We start from the raw sequence: 23858 nt of genomic DNA on the forward strand, positions 1-23858 counted from the left end.
GGATCTCCACCATCAGAGAGGTGAGCTGTTTCTAACTGCTGTAACTTCAGTTTATATCTGTTATTTTTGCCATCCAGTATTAATTTAACACACAAACACAAAAGGCAGAAATGAGTTTAATTTATAAATTGGTATTTGAATTGTTATCTAAATCTAAATTTAATTTATTTTCCAGAGTAATGCTGAAAGAAAAAGGCTTTTATGAATTAATTTTATGATTCCAGTTTCATCTCTGTGGTTCAAACATCATCCAACATGGTGGATTATTAACAATTTCCACAATAAAGCTAAAAACTATCTCGTGGATATCTTTCAGAACCAGATCATCTCTAACTGACACCATTCATAAGCAATTGGGTCATTCTCTGAATTCAGTGCATTTTGAGTCTCAAGTTCATCTCAAATATTTTCATATTTAGATAAACCCCATTTTTTGACAAAAATCAAGTAATGGAAATATCCACGTGTCTTGGTCATATAACATGCAAATATATTTTAAAAGTTACATTTTGAAAGATTTGATGGTTGTTGAAGCGTAGAGGTCAGCCAAGTGAACATGTCTCCACTGACCAATGTTACGTTTTCACTGAATATAAACAAATAAAAATATCCAGTACCTGCAAGTTATTTGTACCATTTTAAACATTTTAAGTATACTTTAATGTAAATAAAAGAAATATGAGAAAAATACATAAATTATTTATATAAATTTTTAATCATGTCCCTCCAGTTTTGTTTTACCCTGTAACAGCAAACCAATCCCTCCTTTTTTATAAATATTGGCTCAGTCCAATTTCCTCAGCATCCTGGAAGTGACATCACTTCAGTCTTTTCCTGCTCACACTGTAAAGAGATTAAAGTGTTAATATAGTTCCTTACCTATATTTGATTATTTTTTTATCCAAACATTGTTATCGTGAAGCTCAACCTTTCAACAACATTAGGCATGTAAATGATATTTATTATTGTTTAGGAAAAGTAAAGAATCGCCTTTGAAACACATTAATTTCTTGTTTAGTGAAAATCTTCAACCCCATTACAGTCTGGTCAACTGTTACAATGAGTTCAAAAGCTTCACTTGATACATTGTTATACATTTTTTATAGTAACAGCAAATATTAGATTATTTGTTGGACTGTATTCAAAGTTTAAAGAATGATTCAAATACATAAAAAGTCTGATATAATGTTTATTTTAAAGTATATTTGCATGATTTATGAAAAGCGGTTTTACATCAAATTGCCATTATCTACTTTTCAATCTAATTATTATGATTCAGAATCAAATAAAAATATACTAATATTTAGATATTTTAATCAAGGGAAAGGTCATCTAAGAGAATTAGTATAATTATGTTGTAGAGTTATACTCAGAGGAATGAAATTGTCCCGTTATTGGGTTGAATTTAAAGCAACCTGAGTAACAAAGAAATTTGTAAAACTGTTTGGGATTTCATGAATAAGGTGGGAAGACATATTTTCTTGGAGGTTTAAAGAGTCCTTCAGTAGATTCAGTGTTCAAAACACAATTTTTGTGGCATATTTGTAAGTAATCTGAGACCCCAAAATGTACCAAATTCAGAGAATCATCCAATTACTGCTGATGGGACAAAAATGACCCAAAATCAACTCACTTTTCAATCAAGACACATAAACTATCATGTTGATATAACTATTGAGCCACAAACATTTAAACTGCGTTTTCTTCTTTTTAGCTTCAATTTTATTTTTCAAAATTTAACAGACTTATTTATTTAATAAAATATTAATATTAATACAGAAACAAAAGACAGAAGTAAATTTCTGATGGGTATTTTCTCAACCTACATAAAAGAGAGCTTATTAGTTTTCAACCAAGCTTTTCAAAAGGGGGAAAATCACAGCAAACTGCTTCTTTAAGTCGCTCTCTGTGCTGCTGCAGCGCTAGTCTTTTTATTAACACAGGGAAGAAGCGAATGCAATGTGGGAGAGTGATCTTAACAGGAGGAATCTATTCTGATAACAAAGAAGGAGGAACACAGAAACTACATTCTACACACAGGCAGTTTCAAAAGTAAGGAGTTTACTGGTAGATAGAAAACAGCTGCAGAAAACATGTTCAAGGTGAAGGCAAAAAAGCAAGTTTTGTCTTTCACACAGTTTTAAAAATTCCTCCTCTCGGGAGTGAGAACAGTAAACATTTAAATGTTAAACAATTTAGTAAAACTACTAATGTAAGAGTGATAACAAAACAGAATAGTACCAATTTCATTTCTTGGTTTAAATTTGGATTAGTGTTTAAGTCTGATTATCCACTCATCCATCCATTAATTACTGCTTATCTGGGGTCGGCTCGCAGGGGTAGCAGCTTCAGAAGGGAGGCCCACCCTTTCCTTTCCTCAGCCAGTTCTTCCAGCTCTTCCGTGGGAATCCCAAGGCTTTCCCAGGCCAGCCAGGAAACATACTCCCTCCAGCGTGTCCTGGGTCTTCCCAGGGCCTCCTCCCAGTGGGAGGTGCCCGAAACACCTCACCAGAGAGGCGTCCAGGAGGCTTCCTGTCCAGATGCCCGAGCCTCCACTGGCTCCTCTCGACGTGAAGGAGCAGTGGCTCTAATCTGAGCCCCTCCTGGATGACTGAGCTTCTCACCCTATCTCAAAGGGAGAGCTCAACTTAGTCCGATTAAACATATTAATGCTGAAAGAAAAAGTTTCTATGACTGAATTTTATGATTCATGTTGCATCTCTGAGATTAAAGCATCATTGAATGTGGTGGATTATCTTCTAAATAATGTCTCTGACTTAACATTCAGTTCTGATTGAAGCTCCATCAGATCCTCCTTGGATGGTCAGAGTGGAAATGATTCCTGGTTCTGCTCCATGTCAGAGCTCAACACTAAGATCACCAAACTGTTCTCTCAGTCATTTCAAACCAACATGTTGGTCTCAGAAACAAATCTTTCTGCTCTTTAAAGAAGGCTGGACATTATTCAGGAGGATCAATGAGGATTGGACCGGTTCTGATAAGAATCATTTAGAACATCAGGTTGATGATCTGTCTGGTTCTGATTTTCTTTCAGGATCCATAAGAGATTAAAACCAGAACCAGAACCCAGCGGTGTCTCCTGTAAGAATGACAATTCAATAGATCATCTCATTGACTTTAAATCTCCTGGATCTCCATCATCAGAGAGGTGAGATGTATCTAATTGCTGTAACTCTGGAAACTGAACCAGTAAGAACTCAAATGTTTCCAGTTATATTTCCAGAGGTTTGATACATTATCTACAGAAATCAGCTGCTCTGTTCTCATGAAAACACCTTCATTTCTTATCTGTGGGTGTTGATGATGATGATCTGTTGCTTCCTGGCTCCATGTCAGACTAACAGTAGATCACATTTCCACTGGAAATACCTGGTAAAGCCATTCTGGTCCATCAGGACTTGGTTCCTGTGTGCATTGTGAGAGCAGTTCAGCAGGGAAGGAAAGCTTCATGATGTGGTTGGTGAGATCTGCTGGAACTCAACCAAACTGAGCTGATGTGGACCATCAGAGGTTCTGCTGGTTCTTAATGGGATCAGCAGGAACATTAAATCTTTACAACTACTTAGATCACCTGGTTCACTGCTCACATCCAGATATCACTTCATGGACCTTTACCTTCTGATTGTCTCTGTGAGGACAGATACAATGTGAGATCACTGCTGGATGAATATTTCCTGACTTCCTTATTGTTCCTGGTTCCTCCACAGAGTGGACCAGCAGAGCTCAGAGGTTCCAGGGGTCCATCTGCCCAGCAGCATCAAACACAGCTGGACTCCATATTTTTGGTCTGTATATGAACAACAAATACTTTTCCATGAGTTGTGTTCAAAGTCTCCTTCATGCTGCACTTTGTAGACCAGAAGACTGTCAGTCTGTCCAACATCCATCTGGTGTTTGGCTCCATGATTTCTCTCTGATGTTTCCTTCATCTATTATTCTGTTCCAGCTGCTGGAGGACAACATTGTCATTTTTGTGAAGAAAGAACTGAAGAGGATCCAGAAGATTCTGAGTCCAGATTACCCAGAATATTCAGAGAGTCAGAGAGATGATGAGGTGTTGGAAGGTGATGATGAAGAGCAGAGGAGGAGCAGCAGAGAGGCAGTGATGGAGATCACACTGAACTTCCTGAGGAGGATGAAGCAGGAAAAGCTGGCTGACCATCTGCAGAGCAGTAAGAGGATTTCTTCTAATATTTGAAATGATAGATAAATTACACATTTACTGAAGTAATGTAATAAAATTCAAAACATAATTTTCTTTCACTTCTTATTTATTATTCTGTTATTTTAGGACATTTTGCTCCAGTTTGTGAACAACAACTTAAATCTGTTCTGAAGAAGAAGTTCCAGTCTGTGTTTGAGGGAATTGCTAAAGCAGGAAGTCCAACCCTTCTGAAGCAGATCTACACAGAGCTCTACATCACAGAAGGAGGGACTGGAGAGGTCAATGATGAACATGAGGTCAGACAGATTGAAACAGCATCCAGGAAACCACACAAACCAGAAACCACAATCAGACAAGAAGACATCTTTAAAGTCCCACCTGGAAGAGATCAACCAATCAGAACAGTGATGACAAAGGGAGTGGCTGGCATTGGGAAAACAGTCCTAACACAGAAGTTCACTCTGGACTGGGCTGAAGACAAAGCCCACCAGAACATCCAGTTCATATTTCCATTCACCTTCAGAGAGCTGAATGCTGAAAGAGAAAAAGTTCAGCTTGGTGGAACTTGTTCATCACTTCTTTAGTGAAACCAAAGAAATATGCAGCTTTAAACACTTCCAGGTTCTGTTCATCTTTGATGGCTTGGATGAGAGTCGACTTCCACTGGACTTCCACAACAAGGAGATCCTGACTGATGCTACAGAGTCCACCTCAGTGGATGTTCTGCTGACAAACCTCATCAGGGGAAACTGCTTCCCTCTGCTCTCCTCTGGATAACCACACGACCTGCAGCAGCCAATCAGATTCCTCCTCAGTGTGTTGGCATGGTGACAGAGGTCAGAGGGTTCAATGACCCACAGAAGGAGGAATACTTCAGGAAGAGATTCAGAGACAAGAAACAGGCCAGCAGGATCATCTCCCACATGAAGACATCACGAAGCCTCCACATCATGTGCCACATCCCAGTCTTCTGCTGGATCACTGCTACAGTTCTGGAGAATGTGTTGGAGACCAGAGAGGGAGGAGAGCTGCCCAGAAACCTGACTGAGATGTACATCCACTTCCTGGTGGTTCAGACCAAAGTGAAGAAGGTCAAGTATGATGGAGGAGCTGAAACAGATCCACACTGGAGTCCAGAGAGCAGGAAGATGATCAAGTCTCTGGGAAAACTGGCTTTTGATCAGCTGCAGAAAGGAACCTGATCTTCTATGAATCAGACCTGACAGAGTGTGGCATCGATATCAGAGCAGCCTCAGTGTACTCTGGAGTGTTCACACAGATCTTTAAAGAGGAGAGAGGTCTGTACCAGGAGAAGGTGTTCTGCTTCGTTCATCTGAGTGTTCAGGAGTTTCTGGCTGCTCTTCATGTTCATCTGACCTTCATCAAGTCTGGTGTCAACTTGATGGAAGAAACACAAAGATCTAAGAAATTCGCATTGCTTAATGAATCTGACCTGAAATCTCTCCATCAAGAGCTGTTAACCAGGCCTTACAGAGTCCAATGGACACCTGGACTTGTTCCTCCGTTTCCTCTTGGGACTTTCACTGCAGACCAATCAGAGACTCCTACAAGGTCTACTGACAAAGACAGGAAGTAGCTCACAGACCAATCAGGAAACAGTTCAGTATATCAAGGAGAAGATTAATGAGAATGTGTCTGCAGAGAAAAGCTCAATCTGTTCCACTGTCTGAATGAACTGAATGATCGTTCTCTAGTGGAGGACATCCAAGAGTCTCTGAGTTCAGGAAGTCTCTCCATAGACAAACTGTCTCCTGCTCAGTGGTCAGCTCTGGGTTTCATCTTAGTGTCATCAGGAAAAGATCTGGATGTGTTGACCTGAAGAAATACTCTGCTTCAGAGGAGGTTCTTCTGAGGCTGCTGCCAGTGGTTAAAGCCTCCAACAAAGCTCTGTAAGGACACAGAATGTTAATGCATTTATTTTTGATCAAGTGAAAACATTTAATGATGTGCTTAGTATTGATTCATGTTGCTTTAATTTATTTATTGATGCATTGCCTCCCAGATGTTGCCCAAAGGGATACATTGGGAATAAGTCTATTAATATGTAACATTATCAACAAAACAACCCCATTATCATTATACATTATTAAAGACGCAAACCTCAGATTTCTGCTAAAACTGAGACTGGATGAATTTAGTTTTATTGTGGAATTCAAAAGTTTTGTTGCCAGCCTACTTGTTCTCATTCCAGATCAGTCCTTCAAAGATTGTGACCCAACCATTGACCAAATCAATTCACAACAAAATGCAACATAAAGATATGCAACAATAGATAGTTCCTTCAAACTTTCTATATATATATATATAAACCACCCTTGAAGCCAACTGCAAACCACTTGCACAAGTGTCCATCAAATGTGGCATATACCAAGGAGATGCTCTGTCCCCGCTACTGTTCTGCATAGGCCTGAACCCCCTCAGCCAAATTATCAACAAGACTGGCTACGGATACCGACTCAAAAATGGGGCCAACATCAGTCACCTCCTCTACATGGATGACATCAAGCTGTATGCCAAGAGTGAGCGAGACATCGACTCACTGATCCACACTACCAGGATCTACAGCACTGACATTGGGATGTCATTCGGACAAGAGAAGTGTGGTCGGCTGATCACAAAGAGGGGGAAGGTGATCCGCACAGAAGTCTCACTCCCACAAGGAACAATAGCAGACATAGAGAACAGCTACAAGTACCTAGGTATACCACAAGCAAATGGCAACCTCGATGAGGCCACAAGGAAAGGAGCCACAGCTAAATACCTCCAACGAATATGGCAAGTACTGAGAAGCCAGCTCAATGGCAAGAACAAAATCCGTGCGATAAACAGCTATGCCCTGCCAGTAATCAGATACCCTGCTGGAATAATCAGCTGGCCAAAGGAGATAAAAGCCACAGATATTAAGACTAGAAAGCTACTAACCATGCATGGAGGGTTCCATCCCAAATCCAGCACCCTGAGACTGTACACGAGCCGCAAGGACGGAGGCAGAGGACTAGTGAGTGTGAGAACCACTGTCCAGGACAAAACAACTAAGATCCATAAATACATCAGGGACAAAGCCTCAACAGATAATGTGCTCAGCGAATGTCTCAGACAACAGGGAACGGAGGTTGAGGTACCAGAGATACCATCATGGGAGGACAAGCCCCTACATGGGATGTACCACCAGCAAATAACCCAAGTGGCTGATATCAGTAAATCCTACCAATGGCTGGAAAAAGCTGGACTCAAGGACAGCACAGAGGCCCTCATCCTGGCCGCCCAGGAACAGGCCCTAAACACCAGAGCAGGTATCTGATTCCTGGACAGTGGTTCTCACACTCACTAGTCCTCTGCCTCCGTCCTTGCGGCTCGTGTACAGTCTCAGGGTGCTGGATTTGGGATGGAACCCTCCATGCATGGTTAGTAGCTTTCTAGTCTTAATATCTGTGGCTTTTATCTCCTCCTTTGGCCAGCTGATTATTCCAGCAGGGTATCTGATTACTGGCAGGGCATAGCTGTTTATCGCACGGATTTTGTTCTTGCCATTGAGCTGGCTTCTCAGTACTTGCCATATTCGTTGGAGGTATTTAGCTGTGGCTCCTTTCCTTGTGGCCTCATCGAGGTTGCCATTTGCTTGTGGTATACCTAGGTACTTGTAGCTGTTCTCTATGTCTGCTATTGTTCCTTGTGGGAGTGAGACTCCTTCTGTGCGGATCACCTTCCCCCCTTTGTGATCAGCCGACCACACTTCTCTTGTCCGAATGACATCCCAATGTCAGTGCTGTAGATCCTGGTAGTGTGGATCAGTGAGTCGATGTCTCGCTCACTCTTGGCATACAGCTTGATGTCATCCATGTAGAGTAGGTGACTGATGTTGGCCCCATTTTTGAGTCGGTATCCGTAGCCAGTCTTGTTGATAATTTGGCTGAGGGGTTCAGGCCTATGCAGAACAGTAGCGGGGACAGAGCATCTCCTTGGTATATGCCACATTTGATGGACACTTGTGCAAGTGGTTTGCAGTTGGCTTCAAGGGTGGTTTTATATATATATATATATATATATATATATATATATATATATATATATATATATATATATATATATATATATATATATATATATATATATAATATATATATATATATTGATTGGAAAATAAAATATTTTTATGAATTATTTAATAACAGATTTTCCTCCCTCTCTCCTCAGACTGAGTTACTGTAACCTCTCAGAGAGAAGCTGTGAAGCTCTGTCCTCAGTTCTCAGCTCCCAGTCCTCCAGTCTCAGAGAACTGGACCTGAGTAACAACAACCTGCAGGATTCAGGAGTGAAGCTTCTCTCTGCTGGACTGAAGAGTCCAAACTGCAACCTGGAAACTCTCAGGTAACTCTGGACTCCTGACAAATTGATGCATCTAAGGTACAAAAAGAAGCATAATTACAGATCCCAGCAGTTGCTTGGCTTTCTGATTTATTCCATATGATACAAATCCATCCATCCATCCATCCATCCATCCATCCATCCATCCATCCATCCATCCATCATCCATCCATCCATCCATCATCCATCCATCCATCCATCCATCCTCATCCATCCATCCATCCATCCATCCATCCATCCATCCATCCATCCATCCATCCCATCCATCCATCCATCCATCCATCCATCCATCCATCCATCCATCCATCCATCCATCCATCCATCCATCCATCCATCCATCCATCCATCAGTTCAGACATTGGTCTCTACCTCAATGTTCTCATTTTCTCATCATCTGATGAATTGTGTGTCTGCAGCTTATCAGGCTGTTTGGTCTCAGAGGAAGGCTGTGCTTCTCTGGCCTCAGCTCTGACCTCCAACCCCTCCCATCTGAAAGAGTTGGACCTGAGCTACAATCATCCAGGAGACTCAGGAGTGAAGCTGCTGTCGGCTGGACTGAAGGATCCACACTGGAGACTGGAAGCTCTCAGGTATGGAGGAACCTGCTGCAGGAGCAGAGAAGGTCTGATAGAGGAGGAAGAGGGAGAAATGTCTTTAGTCAGTCTGATGGTTTTCCCAAGGTTTGTTCCTGGAAGCTGCTGCTGGTTCCTCCAATCCAGGCTCCGCCCCCTTTAGAGGAAATCTGTCCATATATGGCGCTAAGAGTCACCTTGATGCTGCAAAGCTTTGTTCAGGGATGAGATGTCAGGATGTTGGTGTCAGTCTGTTCCAGGCTTTAGTTGTTCTCCTCATGAGGAGCTGAAGTCTCTGACAGGAACGTGGAGCTGAACAGGAGAAGAACTTGAAGCTTCATCTTGGCCTCTGATTGCAACAGCAGGACAATCCAACATTTTAGTCTGACTTCATCTGGAAATATTTCTTTGACCCTCAATCAGTGTGAAGGCAGGCCAGCTCCTCATCAGAGCTGAGATCTTCTCTGTCCTCCATGCTGGAAATGTAGAAGTCCAGCAGCTCCTGATCAGTGGACTTCTACATTGTTTGTTTCTCTGATTTCTCAGAGCTGCTTGGAAATCTGAGAGGAAAGATACAAACAAAGACTCTCTGGACTGTTGGATCTGGTTCTGGTTCCAGATGCTCCTTGGACACTTTCACAAGCCATTACTGCAGCTGCTGGATTCAGGATGCTGCTTCTTCTTCTTGGGCTCATTGTAAATGTGTGCAGCGCCACCTGGTGGTGCTGGTTGGTAGAGGAAGTGCTGAAAGGTTGGAGGTGTTTGTCAGAGGTGTGTGATGATGGAAGCCTCTCCCTGGTTTGTGAGTCTGAGCTCAGAGATCAAATCTTTGATTCTTGTTGAATCTTGTTGAATGTGATGCAGCTTCTCCTTTTTAATGTTTGTATTTCTGGATATTACAGTGAGGCCACAGCAGGTTTTCAGCAGCAGGGCTGTTTAGTGTTTCATTCCTTCATCTGTGTGTGGGAGTGTGGATGGATCAGGTATCCAGGTGTTGATCAGAGTTTAGATTGATTGTATTTTAATGCTGATTATTAAATCAGGTTGAGCTTCCAGAAATGTTTCCTTAGTTTCCTGATGTCCTTTTAGGCTTCAGTGAGTTTCTTCAGGTTGTTACTGAGGGATTTTCTTTCTCCTCTCTGTTGGAGCTTTTCCTGTGTTTGGAGAAATGAGTTGTGCTGCAGCAGCACCAACTGTCCTTCCTACATCCACTGCAGTTTGCAATCCAGATGTTGGACTGTTCCTGTCTCAGTGGAGGACAATGTGTGTCTGAGACATGTAATGTCCATGTTTGCTGCTGAAAGAGACTGATGGTCTGACCCCTCCTCCTTTCAGGGTGGAGCCTGCTGGAGGCCCATTCTTGACTCCAGGTCTGAGGAAATGTAAGTGTGTTTTTCATCTGATTCATGACAACAAAGCAGCTCACATTCAACCATCTTCAAACTGTCACATCACTCATTCAGGAGTCAAAGTGTCAATAAATGATCAATAACTGCAGCTGGATTGTGTTTGTTCTCTCCATCAGATTCCTGTCAACTCACCATCGACACAAACACAGTGAGCAGATTCCTCAAACTGTCTGAAGACAACAGGAAGGTGACATGTGTGGTGGAGGTTCAGTCATATCCTGATCATCCAGACAGATTTGATTACTGGTCTCAGCTGCTGTGTAGAACTGGTCTGACTGGTCGCTGTTACTGGGAGGTCGAGTGGAGAGGAGAAGTTAATATATCAGTGAGTTACAGAAGAATCAGGAGGAAAAGAAACAATATAGACTGTTGGTTTGGATGTAATGATCATTCCTGGAGTCTGAGTTGCTCTGATTGTCACGGTTACTCTGTCTGGCACAATAACAGAGAAACTCGTCTCTCCTCCTCCTCTGTCTCTAACAGAGTAGCAGTGTATGTGGACTGTCCTGCTGGCATTCTGTCCTTCTACAGAGTCTCCTCTGACTCACTGATCCTCCTCCACACCTTCAACACCACATTCACTGAACCTCTGATTCCTGGATTTGGGTTCTGGTTCAGTTCTGGTTCCTCTTCAGTGTTTCTGAGCTGATTTGATTTTAAAGAGTCAAATTTTTTTTCCTCCTGTCAGAGAAACTCTCTCACTGTTGAACAGATAGTTCAGTCTCTACAATCTATTTCTTGGTGAAACTTTTTCTTCTTCCAGTCCTTTAAAGATGGAAACTGGGATTCTTCCAGGATCCTCATGTTTTTCTGTTTGTTTCCAGTCAAAGCTTCACACTGAATATCAAGATGTTGTTTCTCTTATTTTTTCCCTTTCATTCATCAGATTTCATTGAAATATTGATCAAAAAACCTAATTCTCTGTCCTGTTTGACTGCTGTTCTCATTGTGAAATGAGGAATGATGGTAAAGGGACAGGGACATTGTTTGACAAGGACAACATGGTAAACAATGGTACAAGTGGTACCATTGTTTATGGTACTATTGGGGAACTGTTGGGACTGGACTGCTCCACTGTGTTGTGTCCCAAAATAGCATCCACAGACAAGTTATTAATTGGACACATGTTTTATTTTTTCTCCAAGTTTGATACAAGTACAAGTTAATAGTAACATAGTATAAAGTAAATGATGAGGAAGCTGACTCTTCAACATTTTCCTTGGATATCCCTTTTCTCACCATCAGCATAATAAGCAGAAGATTCCTCAGTTCAACTCACCCAAATTGTGCTCAGTTAAATTTGTTGAATTGAGTTAGTAATCTCTGCAGGATCATGTGAAGCATCTGTTGGAAGAAATAGAGAAATTATTTGTAAAAATACAAGGGATACCTCAATAAAGGAGAAGATTAATTCAACGTCTCTGACACACCTGAGTTGCCAACCGTTTTATTTTCCCATTTGTCAGGATTTCTAACCACACAGTATTTTTGCCATGAAATCTAATTTGTGCAAATAAATTCTAATTTTTCAAATTCTGCAACTATTTTACTACTTTTTACATAACTAGACAGACAGACAAGGACATAATCAACTAAATCAGTGAACAAACTGCTGAGAAGCTGAGAAAGACTATTGGCTTTGTGAAGAAATCAGAAAACATGTTTCTGTTGCTGGTTTCAGAGTTAGCTGAAATTGTCCACACACAATTAGCTACTGGAAATATCTTTGTGATTTTGCTCCTTAATTTGTTCAAACAGTTTGTCCAATCATATCCCTTCTGAACTTTAATCAGTGCTTTCAATGCTTTTGATGCATTCTTGTCATTCTGTGATATAAAATCAACAAGCTGCAGAAACACATTATTCTGTGGCCTTTAGGAATCTACAATTGTGCATTATATGCATTCAGAAGCTCAGTTCTGTTTTTACTGAGTCAAGTTATGAAAAGTGAAGAACCACATCTTTCTCTCTGAACATTTTCCTGCATGTTCTGTGTTTGTGGCTGAACTAAAAACAACCCCAACCTGTCGCATAAGCAAGTGCAAATTATTGATGGGCATATTTGCATTTGCATGAATTTAGTGCCATCTGCTTTCTGCTCTGATTTGGATTATTTTGCTTTACCAAATCACAGATTAGTCGTCATTGACGGCTCAAACATGAATGAAGACAATCTTCCTTAATCTGAACAAACATTTTATGTCGACCACTAAACCTTTTAAACGGCCATGGCAACATCACTGACCAGTTAGATTCATATTGTCTCCCACCTGCCAAGAACTTTTGAGTATCTTTTGACAAAAAGTGAAAAACAGGTTAGCAATGTTTTAAAGACAGACTTTTATCAACTTTGTGACTTCATGTGCTGCTATTTTCAGTTTGACTTTGTAAATTAAAACCAGACCCAATCAGTTTATATTTCAAAGACTCCATGCCTGATGGTCGGTACATGTCATGCTCTTTCTTGCATGTTATTCTTGCCTGATTTCTTAGTCTTGTGCTGAGTGTGGAATACATGTGGATATGAACAAGAATATGCCAGAGCTAAAGTCCACTCTATAAAACTTTGGCAGAGTGAGCCATCCCACAAAGGGCTTTTATTTCTGCTTCAGTGGTTTGAAGGATTTTGTCAAAGAGGGATATTTGAAAGACAAAAAGACATGGCCAGAAATAAAACACCTGCTGCTACGTTTGAAAAAGGTGCAAGGACTGAGATCTGTGGACAACTTCAGGAGCCTTTGAAACAAGAAACTACCTTTCACAAGCACCAAGTAAATAAATTTGTTCATTGGTTCTATCAGCTCACAATTGCCGTCCGAAAAGGCAGTTATCAAAGAGAACATCACACATGTCAAGTCTTTTGTGTTTTGAGACCCACGAGAAAGCAGAAAAAAAAGACCAGATCAATGTGCGGAATCATTCACTTTGACTGCCTGTCCTATTGGACCTTGGTGTTTGTTCAGCTAAATTGTCCAGGTGGAGGGCGATGGTGAACCTGACAGCCTTGTGCCACCATGTTTTAAACATACTGAAGTAGTGTGCCTTACAAAAGATTACTGATCCTTGAACTGTTTTTAATAATTTGTCTCATTACAGCAGCAAATGGATGTTACATTATCTACAACACAAGACAATGTACAATTTCAAAGTGGAAGAAGATAGTTCTATGGTTTTTGAAGTTTTCTTAAGAAAAAGATCCATTTAAATATGCTGTAGTTTGATTCCTCAAAATAAAATGATTTTTAGATGTCAGAAAGCAGTCGACTGATGTACTCAGATGTTTGTTAGAGAACAAACCTCAGACAACATCCCTAGACACGCAGTCAAAACTACTCATTACTTAAACCATGTCCTGATTAGAATGAGGCAGACAAAATCCAAACCTCAATTCAACATCTCTTAAAAGATTGTAAATCGATCCTCACAGACAGTCTCCATTCACACTGGATGAGTTTGTTTTTTTTATTTTGTCAAGAAGAATGGCAACAATGTTGCCTATCAGATGTGCAAAGGTGGTAAAAACAAAACCTGAAAGACTTGCAGCTTTACCTGATGCAGGAGACACGTTGACTCGCACAAAAGCATCTTACTTTCTTTTGTAAAGTATTTAAAACCATCAATCGCTTTTATTGACTTCACAAAGGTTCTGGACCTTGTGGTGGTCTGTTCCTTAACATCTCAATGAAATACAATGAATCTTGTGCTGTATTTATTTGATTCAGTGTTGTATAGTAACAAAGTAAAAATACTTCACTACTTTACTTAAGTATATTTTGGAGTACATCATACTTTCCTCGAGTATGAAAATGTTTGATAACTTTCACTTTTTCTTGCTGTGCTCTATGTTTTCAGTGTGTTTTCTGGTTTGGTCACATGATCTGCAGACAGAAAGACTTTTAATAAAACCTTCAATGGCGGCTAAAGCAGCAGGTCAATAGTGGTGGAACCAAAACCAGCTCTGTCTCAACTGTTTGCTGAAAGAACATGGAAGATGGTGAGGAATGTTTTAATAGAGAGCCTCCATCCTCATGTCGTGGCCATTTATGTTACGTTTTGTGAATTATAATTTGTACCGATTTAGTTTCTTTTTTTCTGTAGTTAGAATACATTTAAGTTGATTTAGAATCAACATTTGTAATAATTTTTGTAGAATTTTTGGGGAAATAAGAAGTTCCCAACTGCATCACTTTTGTGACGCCAGTGAAAGTGGGTTTGGTGCTGGATCTTATCTTAGGCTATCTAATTGCAAACATGAAGTGTGTGTTTCCTTTGTCACTGGTAAAGCAAGGGTAGCACCATTAAAACAAGTGACTAAACCACGACTTGAACTTGCGGCCGCAGTTTTAGCTGTGCGTCTGGACAACATGCTGTCATTTCGACTTGGACTCAATCTGAGTGAATCAATCTTCTGGTCTGACAGCACAACCGTCCTGCAGTACATTGCAAGCACAACGACACGGTTCAAAACATATGTAGCTAATAGAGTGTCCATCATTGGTGATTTCACAAAGGTTACTCAGTGGAGAAACATCAGCTCAAAGTTAAATCCAGCTGATGCAGCCTCTCGAGGCAGGAAGGTTGGCTCTTTTTTAAAGTCTTCCACCTGGATCAATGGGCCAGAATGCCTCACAAAACCTGAGATCCAATGGCCAGCAGGGATTAAGGAATTACCTGTCCATTTAAAACCTGATCCAGAGGTTAAAGATGGGGTCCTGACATGTGCAGCTGTCCTGGAGGAAGTGTGTCCCATCTCTAAGCTGCTCATGTACTTTTCCGGTTGGACAAAGCTAAAAAGATGTGTAGCATGGATCCTGAAAATAAAAGAGAGGCTACGAACAAAGAAGTTGCCAACAGCACATTGTGGAAATCAAATGTGTGATAAACAGGACAATAAAACGGATGCTCAGCTCACAACTGATGATCTATCCAAGGCTGAGGAAGCCATAGTGAGCATTGTGCAGACAAAACATGATGGCAATGAAATAGCTGCCCTGAGCTCTGGTGCAGTGGAGAAGTCAAGTCATCTGTACAAGCTTGATCCTATTGTTACTGATGGTGTGTTAACATTTGAAAAGATTCAAGGGTCATGAATAGCTTTGCAAGACACTCTGTTATGTAATGTCGTTCTTTATCTGTCTCAATAGAGCTGCATGAGGACCGACGGTTCATGCCTTACACAGATCATGCTGCATTGAGATCTGCTAGCTTCTCACAAGTCAGGTTCCAAGATGAAGCTTTTTCAGCTGTTTAGCTAAAGAAAACCTGAATGGAAAGGATAAATATTCAAAATTATTCTGCTTTACCAAACTGTTTTGGTTTATTAGCAAGTACTCTGAAAGTTTTTTTTATTTTATTTGTTTTCGCATTTTGAAAGTGCTTTCAAAGAGAGTGTCATTGCAGCTGCATTACAGGGAGAGTCATAATACAGCTGAATGGATTCACTGGTGCTGGACTCTGGAAAGGCCATGCTTTAAGGATCACCAAACATAACATTTCCAACCACACACAATGCATTACAATGGCCTTCACACAACAGAAACTTGTTTTTTGTTTTTTTTTCTGACAAAGGCCATGCTGCAATGCTGCACTGTTTGAAGACTTAGTTAAAAGCTGGACCAGCAGCATAAAAAAATAAATAAATTCAATTGTGAGTATCTCCGAAATTAATATTTAGTTTTATTATGTTTAAATGAGAGAGTGGGCGGACAAAAATAGAAGAAGTCGGAAAGTTTTTCTTTTTTTTTCAGGAGTCTGCAAGAGAGACAGGACACATAGTTAGTGAATATTACTCAAAAGACACCATAGGCTATATAAAATATACTGTATAGTGAATCTGCATTTCAAATGTTTCTGATCTCACGGGTCGCCAATATCACCTGGTTACTATCGTTATCCCAATTGGGTGGAGATCTCAGCAGGGAATTATTGCTGTTCTTTGTGATCTGGAAGCACTTAGTGCTTTTTCCCCAGAGCGACTACGGGCACACGGCGCTCTGCCTTGGTTACATCGGGGGCTGGTCAGGAGGCCACCACAGATTATATGTGGTCTTAATAGAACCAGGCGGGTTTATGGGAGTCCTTGGGGCTTCATGTGTTCAAACTATTTCTGTGTTACTATGTTCTTGTTCCTTGACATGTTTGTGGCCACACTGAGTGACCAACAGGAGGCAGAAACAGATCAGATGCAACATCCAGAATTAAGGTCAAAGGGTCAAAAAGTAGAGGTCGAGGTTGACATGATTAAAACTACTATATATTATGAGTGATTTAAATATTGTGTGTTATCATGTGAGAGGACTGGGTCATCCGATAAAAAGGAAGAAAATATTAGCTGAATTAAAATGGCTTAAAAGTTCAATATCTCTATTGCAAGAGACTCATCTTAACAACTTGGAGCAGCAGAAATTAAAAAGAGAGTCGGTGGATCAAGGGTTTTTAGCCAGCTGTCCAAAAAGCAGAGGGAGGGGCAATTTTATTATAGAAATAGTTCAAATTACTGTTAATGGCAAGAATACAAAGTGTAGACTGAAAAAAGTTCAGACAGAAAAACAAACTTTTCAAACTTTCACTCTTTTCTACATAAATCATCCAAATCAAAGCAGCAAAATATTTCCTGTTTATTTTTCTAAAACATCTTCAAGGATTTTCAGCTAAGTTTGTAGAGAAACTAAAAAAACATCATAAACCTGATTTTATTTGTTTAGCAAATATTTTAAAGAGAGAAAAATTATTGCAAACTAGAAATCCCTCTAACTGAACTACAATTGTTTTAATATTCATCCTAAATAAATCATTTTCTATTAGTTTATAGTTTCTTTCATTTCTAACAATGTTTCTTTACACCATGAAAGTTTATTATAGACTTTGTAATTAATCAATGTTGTTCTGATCTCTACTAAATCAGAACATTTTAAAGTTTGCACTTTCATTTATTTATTTTCTTGTTACTAAATATTAAAATGTTTCCATAATTTAGTGTTAATCTATTTTTGTCACATCATTAATATTTGTAATTCTCCTTCCATTAAACTGTTGCTGCTCCAAACTGACCAGATCAAAATAATGAATCAGCAAATAAAGTAAATGTTAACAAATTAGATTCCTTGCATAAATCATTTATGTAAAGTAATAAAGTTTAGGATCCAGTTCTGACCCTTGTGGTTTTCCACAGGTAACTTCTAGTAAATTATAATTCATATTATTTGTACATTTTGATGTTTTGAGTAACTTTTACCCAGGAATGTGAAATGAATCATAATTCAGAAATAAGAGAATAATTATATAAATATATATTGGAGACAGTTTATATGAGCTATAGTAATAATCTGTATTATAATAATGTTATTTCAGCTGCAGTAGTTTGGTGATATCAGGAACTACTGATTATTTTGTTGGATCTTTATGATTATTTTCAGTTTGTATTTATAGTCAGTTCAGTTACTGCTGCAGGAATCAGCTGTTATTTTTCTCTGGACTTTTTTCTCCTCATGATTCCATCATGAAACATTTTCATCAGAACTTCTCTTTTCCTCATGAAGGTTTTATCAACACGTCTCTAATTTCACTGCAGATTTTCTGCTGCTCTGAAAGAAGAAACTAAAAATCATGTGAGTTGTGATGTCATCAGTCCCACCACATCCCTCACATTTACTTTCAGTTTTAGAGTCAGACTGTTGTTCATATATTCTTCATCAACTCTTTGGATCATTTGATCAAACTGTAAGTTTTCTTGTTTTTTCCTAATTGAACTTTGATTTACTTGTTTGTTTTTTCTCTCTCATGTTTTTAGAAAACATCCACTTCTGATTCTGGTCAAAGTTTCATCTCTCTTCCTTTTAAAGTTTAATCTTCAGGATTATTAGATTAGTGATGAACAGCTGATGTTTCTTTGGTTTTTCTCTGAACAAATTACTTCATGTTTCTATTTCCTGGATTCAAACTTTGAGTTGTTTAACCAAAAAAGATAGAAGATTAAACCATGATTTATCAGATATTCTGACTTAATTACACCTTGATTTGGTTTCTCAAAAGCAATAACACATATGTTACATTTATCCAATTATCCACATATGTGACAATTTATCCTCTGCCAATAACCTGGCAGAGGATAAATTGCTGTTCTTAGTTCAGCCTGGTTCCCCAAACCCATCAGAAACCAAAGTGTTTATCAGTGATTCACCATCTTGTCTGCATGTTTTGGTTTTTTCCCTTCCTGAAATAAAATGCTGCAAATTCATGTTGATATTCAGTCATGTACTATTATTATTTTTAACATTATGATGGTAGAAAATACTATTATCAGGCTTAAAAAGATTTATGTTACAGTTTGTTTCTGAAGACTGATGTTCTAACTTTGTCTAATTACACAGTGAGGTTGTAAAAAACCTCTAGATATGAAAAGCAACATGTTGACAATATAAAAAACAGGACATGTGGTAAGAGAGAGGGAGAAATGATGGAGAAATGAGGTGAGCAACGCAGCAACCTGGTGCATTGCAGCAACCTGGTTTATTGCAGCAACCTGGTGCATTGCAGCAACCTGGTGCATTGCAGCAACCTGGTGCGTTGCAGCAACCTGGGTTGCTCTGTGGGGGATGAGGAAGGGGAGCCGGCGACGCTAGCATCTCAGTGGGGAGCCAGACTCAGATGACAATAATTGTTCTCACTATTACACCTCAATGCCAACTCCAGTCAGACAAACTTATGATCGGTTAGCCAGCTGTCCAAAAAGCAGAGGGAGGGGCAATTTTATTATAGAAATAGTTCAAATTACTGTTAATGGCAAGAATACAAAGTGTAGACTGAAAAAAGTTCAGATAGATCTTGCAAATTCTCCAAGGTTTATTCCTGAGGTTTCAGGAACTGCAACTGAACTGTTCCTCTCAGTAAGAACCAGTTCTTGTTTGTGGTTCTGCTCACACAGCATCTGAGTCTGATTATTCACAGCAAGGCATTTCCTTATATGAGACAGGCAGCATGTCAATGGGCAGAACAGCTGCCAATGTTTTCTGAATTGTATGATATACCAGAGAACTGACGAGCCCAAAAAGCAGAAATCCTGTCATGAAAAACTGAGTTATATCTTAAATCCTCAACCAACAATATGGACAGACGCAGGGCTTTTCACATTTTATATGTTGTTTTTCTAAAGAGGGAGAGGAAATGAGAAACCTGTAACAGGTGATTTTTGCAGTTTGTTTATTGTTGACATGGTTATCTAGACAAGTCGCTGTTTGTGGTCAGTCTTGGTCACTTTAAGGTCAGTCAGCTGTCTGTAAGATGTTTCTGATGATTTGTGTAGATTAAAACAATTTGTTTTATAAAACAGTGAACCTGAAGTGGACTGAAAGTCCATTAATCCAGAGAGCAGCGCGGAGACGGAACCGGGGGGATTTCATCAGGACAGGTCCATAAGGACCAGAGCTGGAGCTGATTTTCTTCAGATTCCTGTTCTGCAGCTCATCTCCACAATGTCTGTGTTTAGATGCTACATTAATGCCCCAATACGGTGAAGATATGTTTTATTCTCCTTAATGTGAATGAATCAGGGATTTTCTTACAGAGAGACCATATAGACCCTCATGACAAAATTTAATTGGTGGACTGATTTATAAACCTAATCATTAATTGCTTTTAATTTCCAGTAACCAAACTTTAATCTCTGCTGTTTGAAGGTTAATCTATAGGATTATTGATGAACTAAAATCAAACATGATGAACATCTGATGTTTTTTTCTTTCCTTGTATCAAACTCTGGTCTCCACCATTAAAGTCAGACACAACAACTTTGTCTCACTTCCTTTCAGAATTAAATGCTGTTACAGTAAACTGTGTTCAATCCAGTCAAATTACTACATAGTTCATCTTTAGTGGCACATTTAATACACTTGTAGAGATTAATAATAAACTAACCAAAATCCTTCCTGTATTTCAGGTTGAATCAGTGTTCAGGTTCTCTCCACCAAACATCCCATTTTCCAGGAGTCACTGGTTTCATCTGTGTCGTTGTTCCAGCTGCTGAGGTCAGAATCCAGCTGTAAAACCTGGAGGTTGAATGTTCAGGTTCTCTCCTCCAAACATCCCCCCTTCCTCCAGCTGTGGAGGAGAACAGCTGGAAAACAGCTGCATGTGTAAATAATGAGTCTGAAACAAGCTGCCACCTCTCTGCTGCTTGATCTGACTCTGACTTTAAATTCAGGTTGATGATTGAAATGAAATCAGGGTTTCAACCTGGATCAGCAGAACCTCCTCAGCTGATCCTGGTTTTAACCAGAGACTGTCCTCACTCTGCTCACCACACTAACATCATGATCAATGATTATATAGGAGCTTTAGGAATAATCTGCATTAGAACAATGTGTGGTTTCAGCTGCAGTAGTGGTGATGTTAAGGATTATAGTTTAGTTTTTCTGATTATTTCCTGTTTGCATTATATTCTGACCTGTTACTGCAGCAGGAATCAACCAGCTGCTCTTTTCTCTGGACTCTTTTCTCCTCATGACTCCATCATGAAACATTTTCATCAGAACTTCTCTCCTGTCTCATGAAGATTCATCAACCTGCCTCTGATGTTACAGCAAACCTTCTGCTGCTCTGAAAGAAGAAACTACCAACCAGGTGAGTTGTGACGTCATCAGTTATGTAAATCCGTCACATTTACATTCTGTTTGAATTTACCTGTTCAGGTGTGGCTCCAGTCTGTTCGTCGTGTCTCAGTTTGTTGTTTAAATTTTCTTCTTTAACTCTTTGGAATGTTTGAAATAACTGTAAGTTTGATTTGTTTATTTCTTGAATGTTTTCATCACTTTAACTTTTTCCTGATTGTTTCTAATCTCTGATGTTTGGAGAAAAGTTTCACTTCTGATTTCAGCTGAAACTTTAATATCTGCTGTTTTAAGGCTAATCTACAGGATTATTAGATTATTGATGAACTGGAATCAATCAACATGATGAACAGCTGATGTTTCACTGTTTTCTTCTCCAAACTGATTCATGTTTTATTTCCTGGTAATGAACTCTAGTCTCCACCATTAATGTCAGCAACAGTTTCCTGTTGCTTCCTTTCAAAATAAAATATTATTAAAATGGGTTTGATTCAGTCAGATGATTAAATATTTAATCTTTAATTAAGCAAATAATCCACTTGTATAGATACTAATTGTGAACTACAAGACTTGTTCAGGTTGAATCAGTGAATGTAAATGTTGCTCCATGTCTCCATCTAGTGGACTGATAGTAGAAGTGCAGCAGCTGATGGCAGCTTCCTCTGCCTCTCTGCTGTCTGACTGCATTCACCTGACACTGATATGAAGCAGAGAAGAAGAGCCAATCAGAGGAGGAGCAGCTGATCTTTTTCCAGCACTAATGATGTAAAGGATGATCAGAGTTGATGTGCAGATGAATGATGTGTTTCCTCTGCAGGTGAAGGTAGAAAGTGTGTGTGAGCTGATGTGGATTCAGCAGCATGGATCAGTGTGAGGACAGAGAGGAGGGAGTCCCTCCCTCTAAAACCACTCTGTGTGGGGAAGATGAGAGCCAGAGCAAAGGTCAGAGGTGAGGTCACCATCTCTAACTGTCCACAGCCCTTTTCACACAGCGTTCACTATATCAGGCCAGAACAGACGTGGTGATGAAGCTGCTGCTGCTCCTCTTTGCTGATTAAGTTTTAATCGTCACGTTTCTGTCAGGATCCATCAGAAACGCAAACCAGAACCAGAACCAGAACCCAGCTGTGTGTCCTTTAAGAGCGACATGTCAAAGGATGACATGTTTAACTTTAAATCTCCTGGATCTCCACCATCAGAGAGGTGAGCTGTTTCTAACTGCTGTAACTTCTGTTTATATCTGTTATTGTGGCCATGTGATGATAAGTTCTGTTGGGTTCTGTTGTCATGAAATCATTGGACTGAATTTCAGGTTATTTTTCTTTCCATACGTCAAAGATGTAATGCGTATGATGTCTCCATGGAAACATGTTCCAATAATGAACATGTTACTATGAACACAATAAAGTTCAACTGGATCCTTTGTATAAAAATCAAACAGGTCCGTTTGGATCCACAGTCTCTACCCAGAGCTTCACTAGTTAACAGAATCTCTAAATCTGATCTGATGTTTACCTGACATCAATTTAACCATCATTCATTGGACAGTTATTGACTCCATACAGAAAGAATCTTATAAATCCTCAGTCAGGACTCACTCTTATAAACTATTATGTTGACATGACAGTTGGACCAGAAACATTTAACTGTTTTATTCTGTTTTGTTTAAACCTAATTTTTCCAAATGAAACACTCATTTATTTTGTCTGATATTAATATTAACACAAGAACAAATAGACAGAAGTGAATTTTATTTCTAGGTTGATATTTGCATCTTTTTACTAAAATCTGACAAAACAGATTCATTCTGAAATAAAACAATTTCTATGAATTATTTTTATGATTCCACCTCTGAAGTTCAAACATCATCCAACATGGCAGATTATCAACCATTTCTACAGTGAAACTAAATATTTGGTGGATCTGATTGAGCAGTGGGCTTCAGTGTCTCTAATGGACCATCTGGTTCTGATTGAAGCTCCATCAGATCCTCCTTGGATGGTCAGAGTGGAAATGATTCCTGGTTCTGCTCCATGTCAGAGCTCAACACTAAGATCACCAAACTGTTCTCTCAGTCATTTAAACCAACATGTTGGTCTCAGAAATAAATCTTTCTGCTCTTTAAAGAAGGCTGGACATTATTCAGGAGGATCAATGATCAGGAACATGTTGGAGGATTGGACCTCCAAACAAAACTCTTGGTATTGATGATGCATTATTAGATAAACTGATAGAGAGGATGCAATTGACAGAAGGCAAATGTCAGACAGCCCAAAAGATAATCAGTAAGACAACGTTAATTAAATAAATATTTCGCCTTTCCTTTTACCATTTATTCTGCGATGTAAAGATCCAACTAAAACGCTGGATTTAACAGCGGAGGAAACAGCGTTTTCTTGGCGTTTTCCTGTGTTTGTAACAAAACCCTGAGAGAAAAAAAGCTTTACGTCGACTACTCTAGTAGTGTTTAATTAGCAGCAGGTTTTAAATGTCTCTGGAGTCCGTCATGTTCTAAATGCTTCTGTTAGGAATCATTTAGGACATCAGGTTGATGATCTGTCTGGTTCTAATTTTGATTTTCAGTCACAAATAAATTATCTTGAAAGTTTCTGATGAGAGTATCTCTTTCAGGATCCATAAGAGATTCAAACCAGAACCAGAACCAGAACCCAGCTGTGTCTCCTTAAAGAGTGACGAGTCA

At 39.4% G+C, this 23858-nt stretch overlaps 1 protein-coding gene across 1 annotated transcript; it reads left to right on the top strand.

Annotated features, from left to right (window-relative positions):
* Positions 1-8396: 8396 nt before the first annotated feature.
* Positions 8397-20593, top strand: LOC129379619 (ribonuclease inhibitor-like; the record flags this gene model as incomplete). The annotated part of the gene is made up of 4 exons (XM_055060431.1): positions 8397-8575; positions 8989-9162; positions 10480-10520; positions 20568-20593. Coding segments are annotated over 4 exons (420 nt in total), but the record flags the coding sequence as incomplete, so codon positions are not given.
* Positions 20594-23858: the final 3265 nt, after the last annotated feature.

Source organism: Poeciliopsis prolifica, unplaced genomic scaffold (assembly GCF_027474105.1).
Source record: "Poeciliopsis prolifica strain line A6 unplaced genomic scaffold, Auburn_PproV2 SCAFFOLD059, whole genome shotgun sequence".
Lineage (NCBI taxonomy): Eukaryota > Metazoa > Chordata > Actinopteri > Cyprinodontiformes > Poeciliidae > Poeciliopsis > Poeciliopsis prolifica.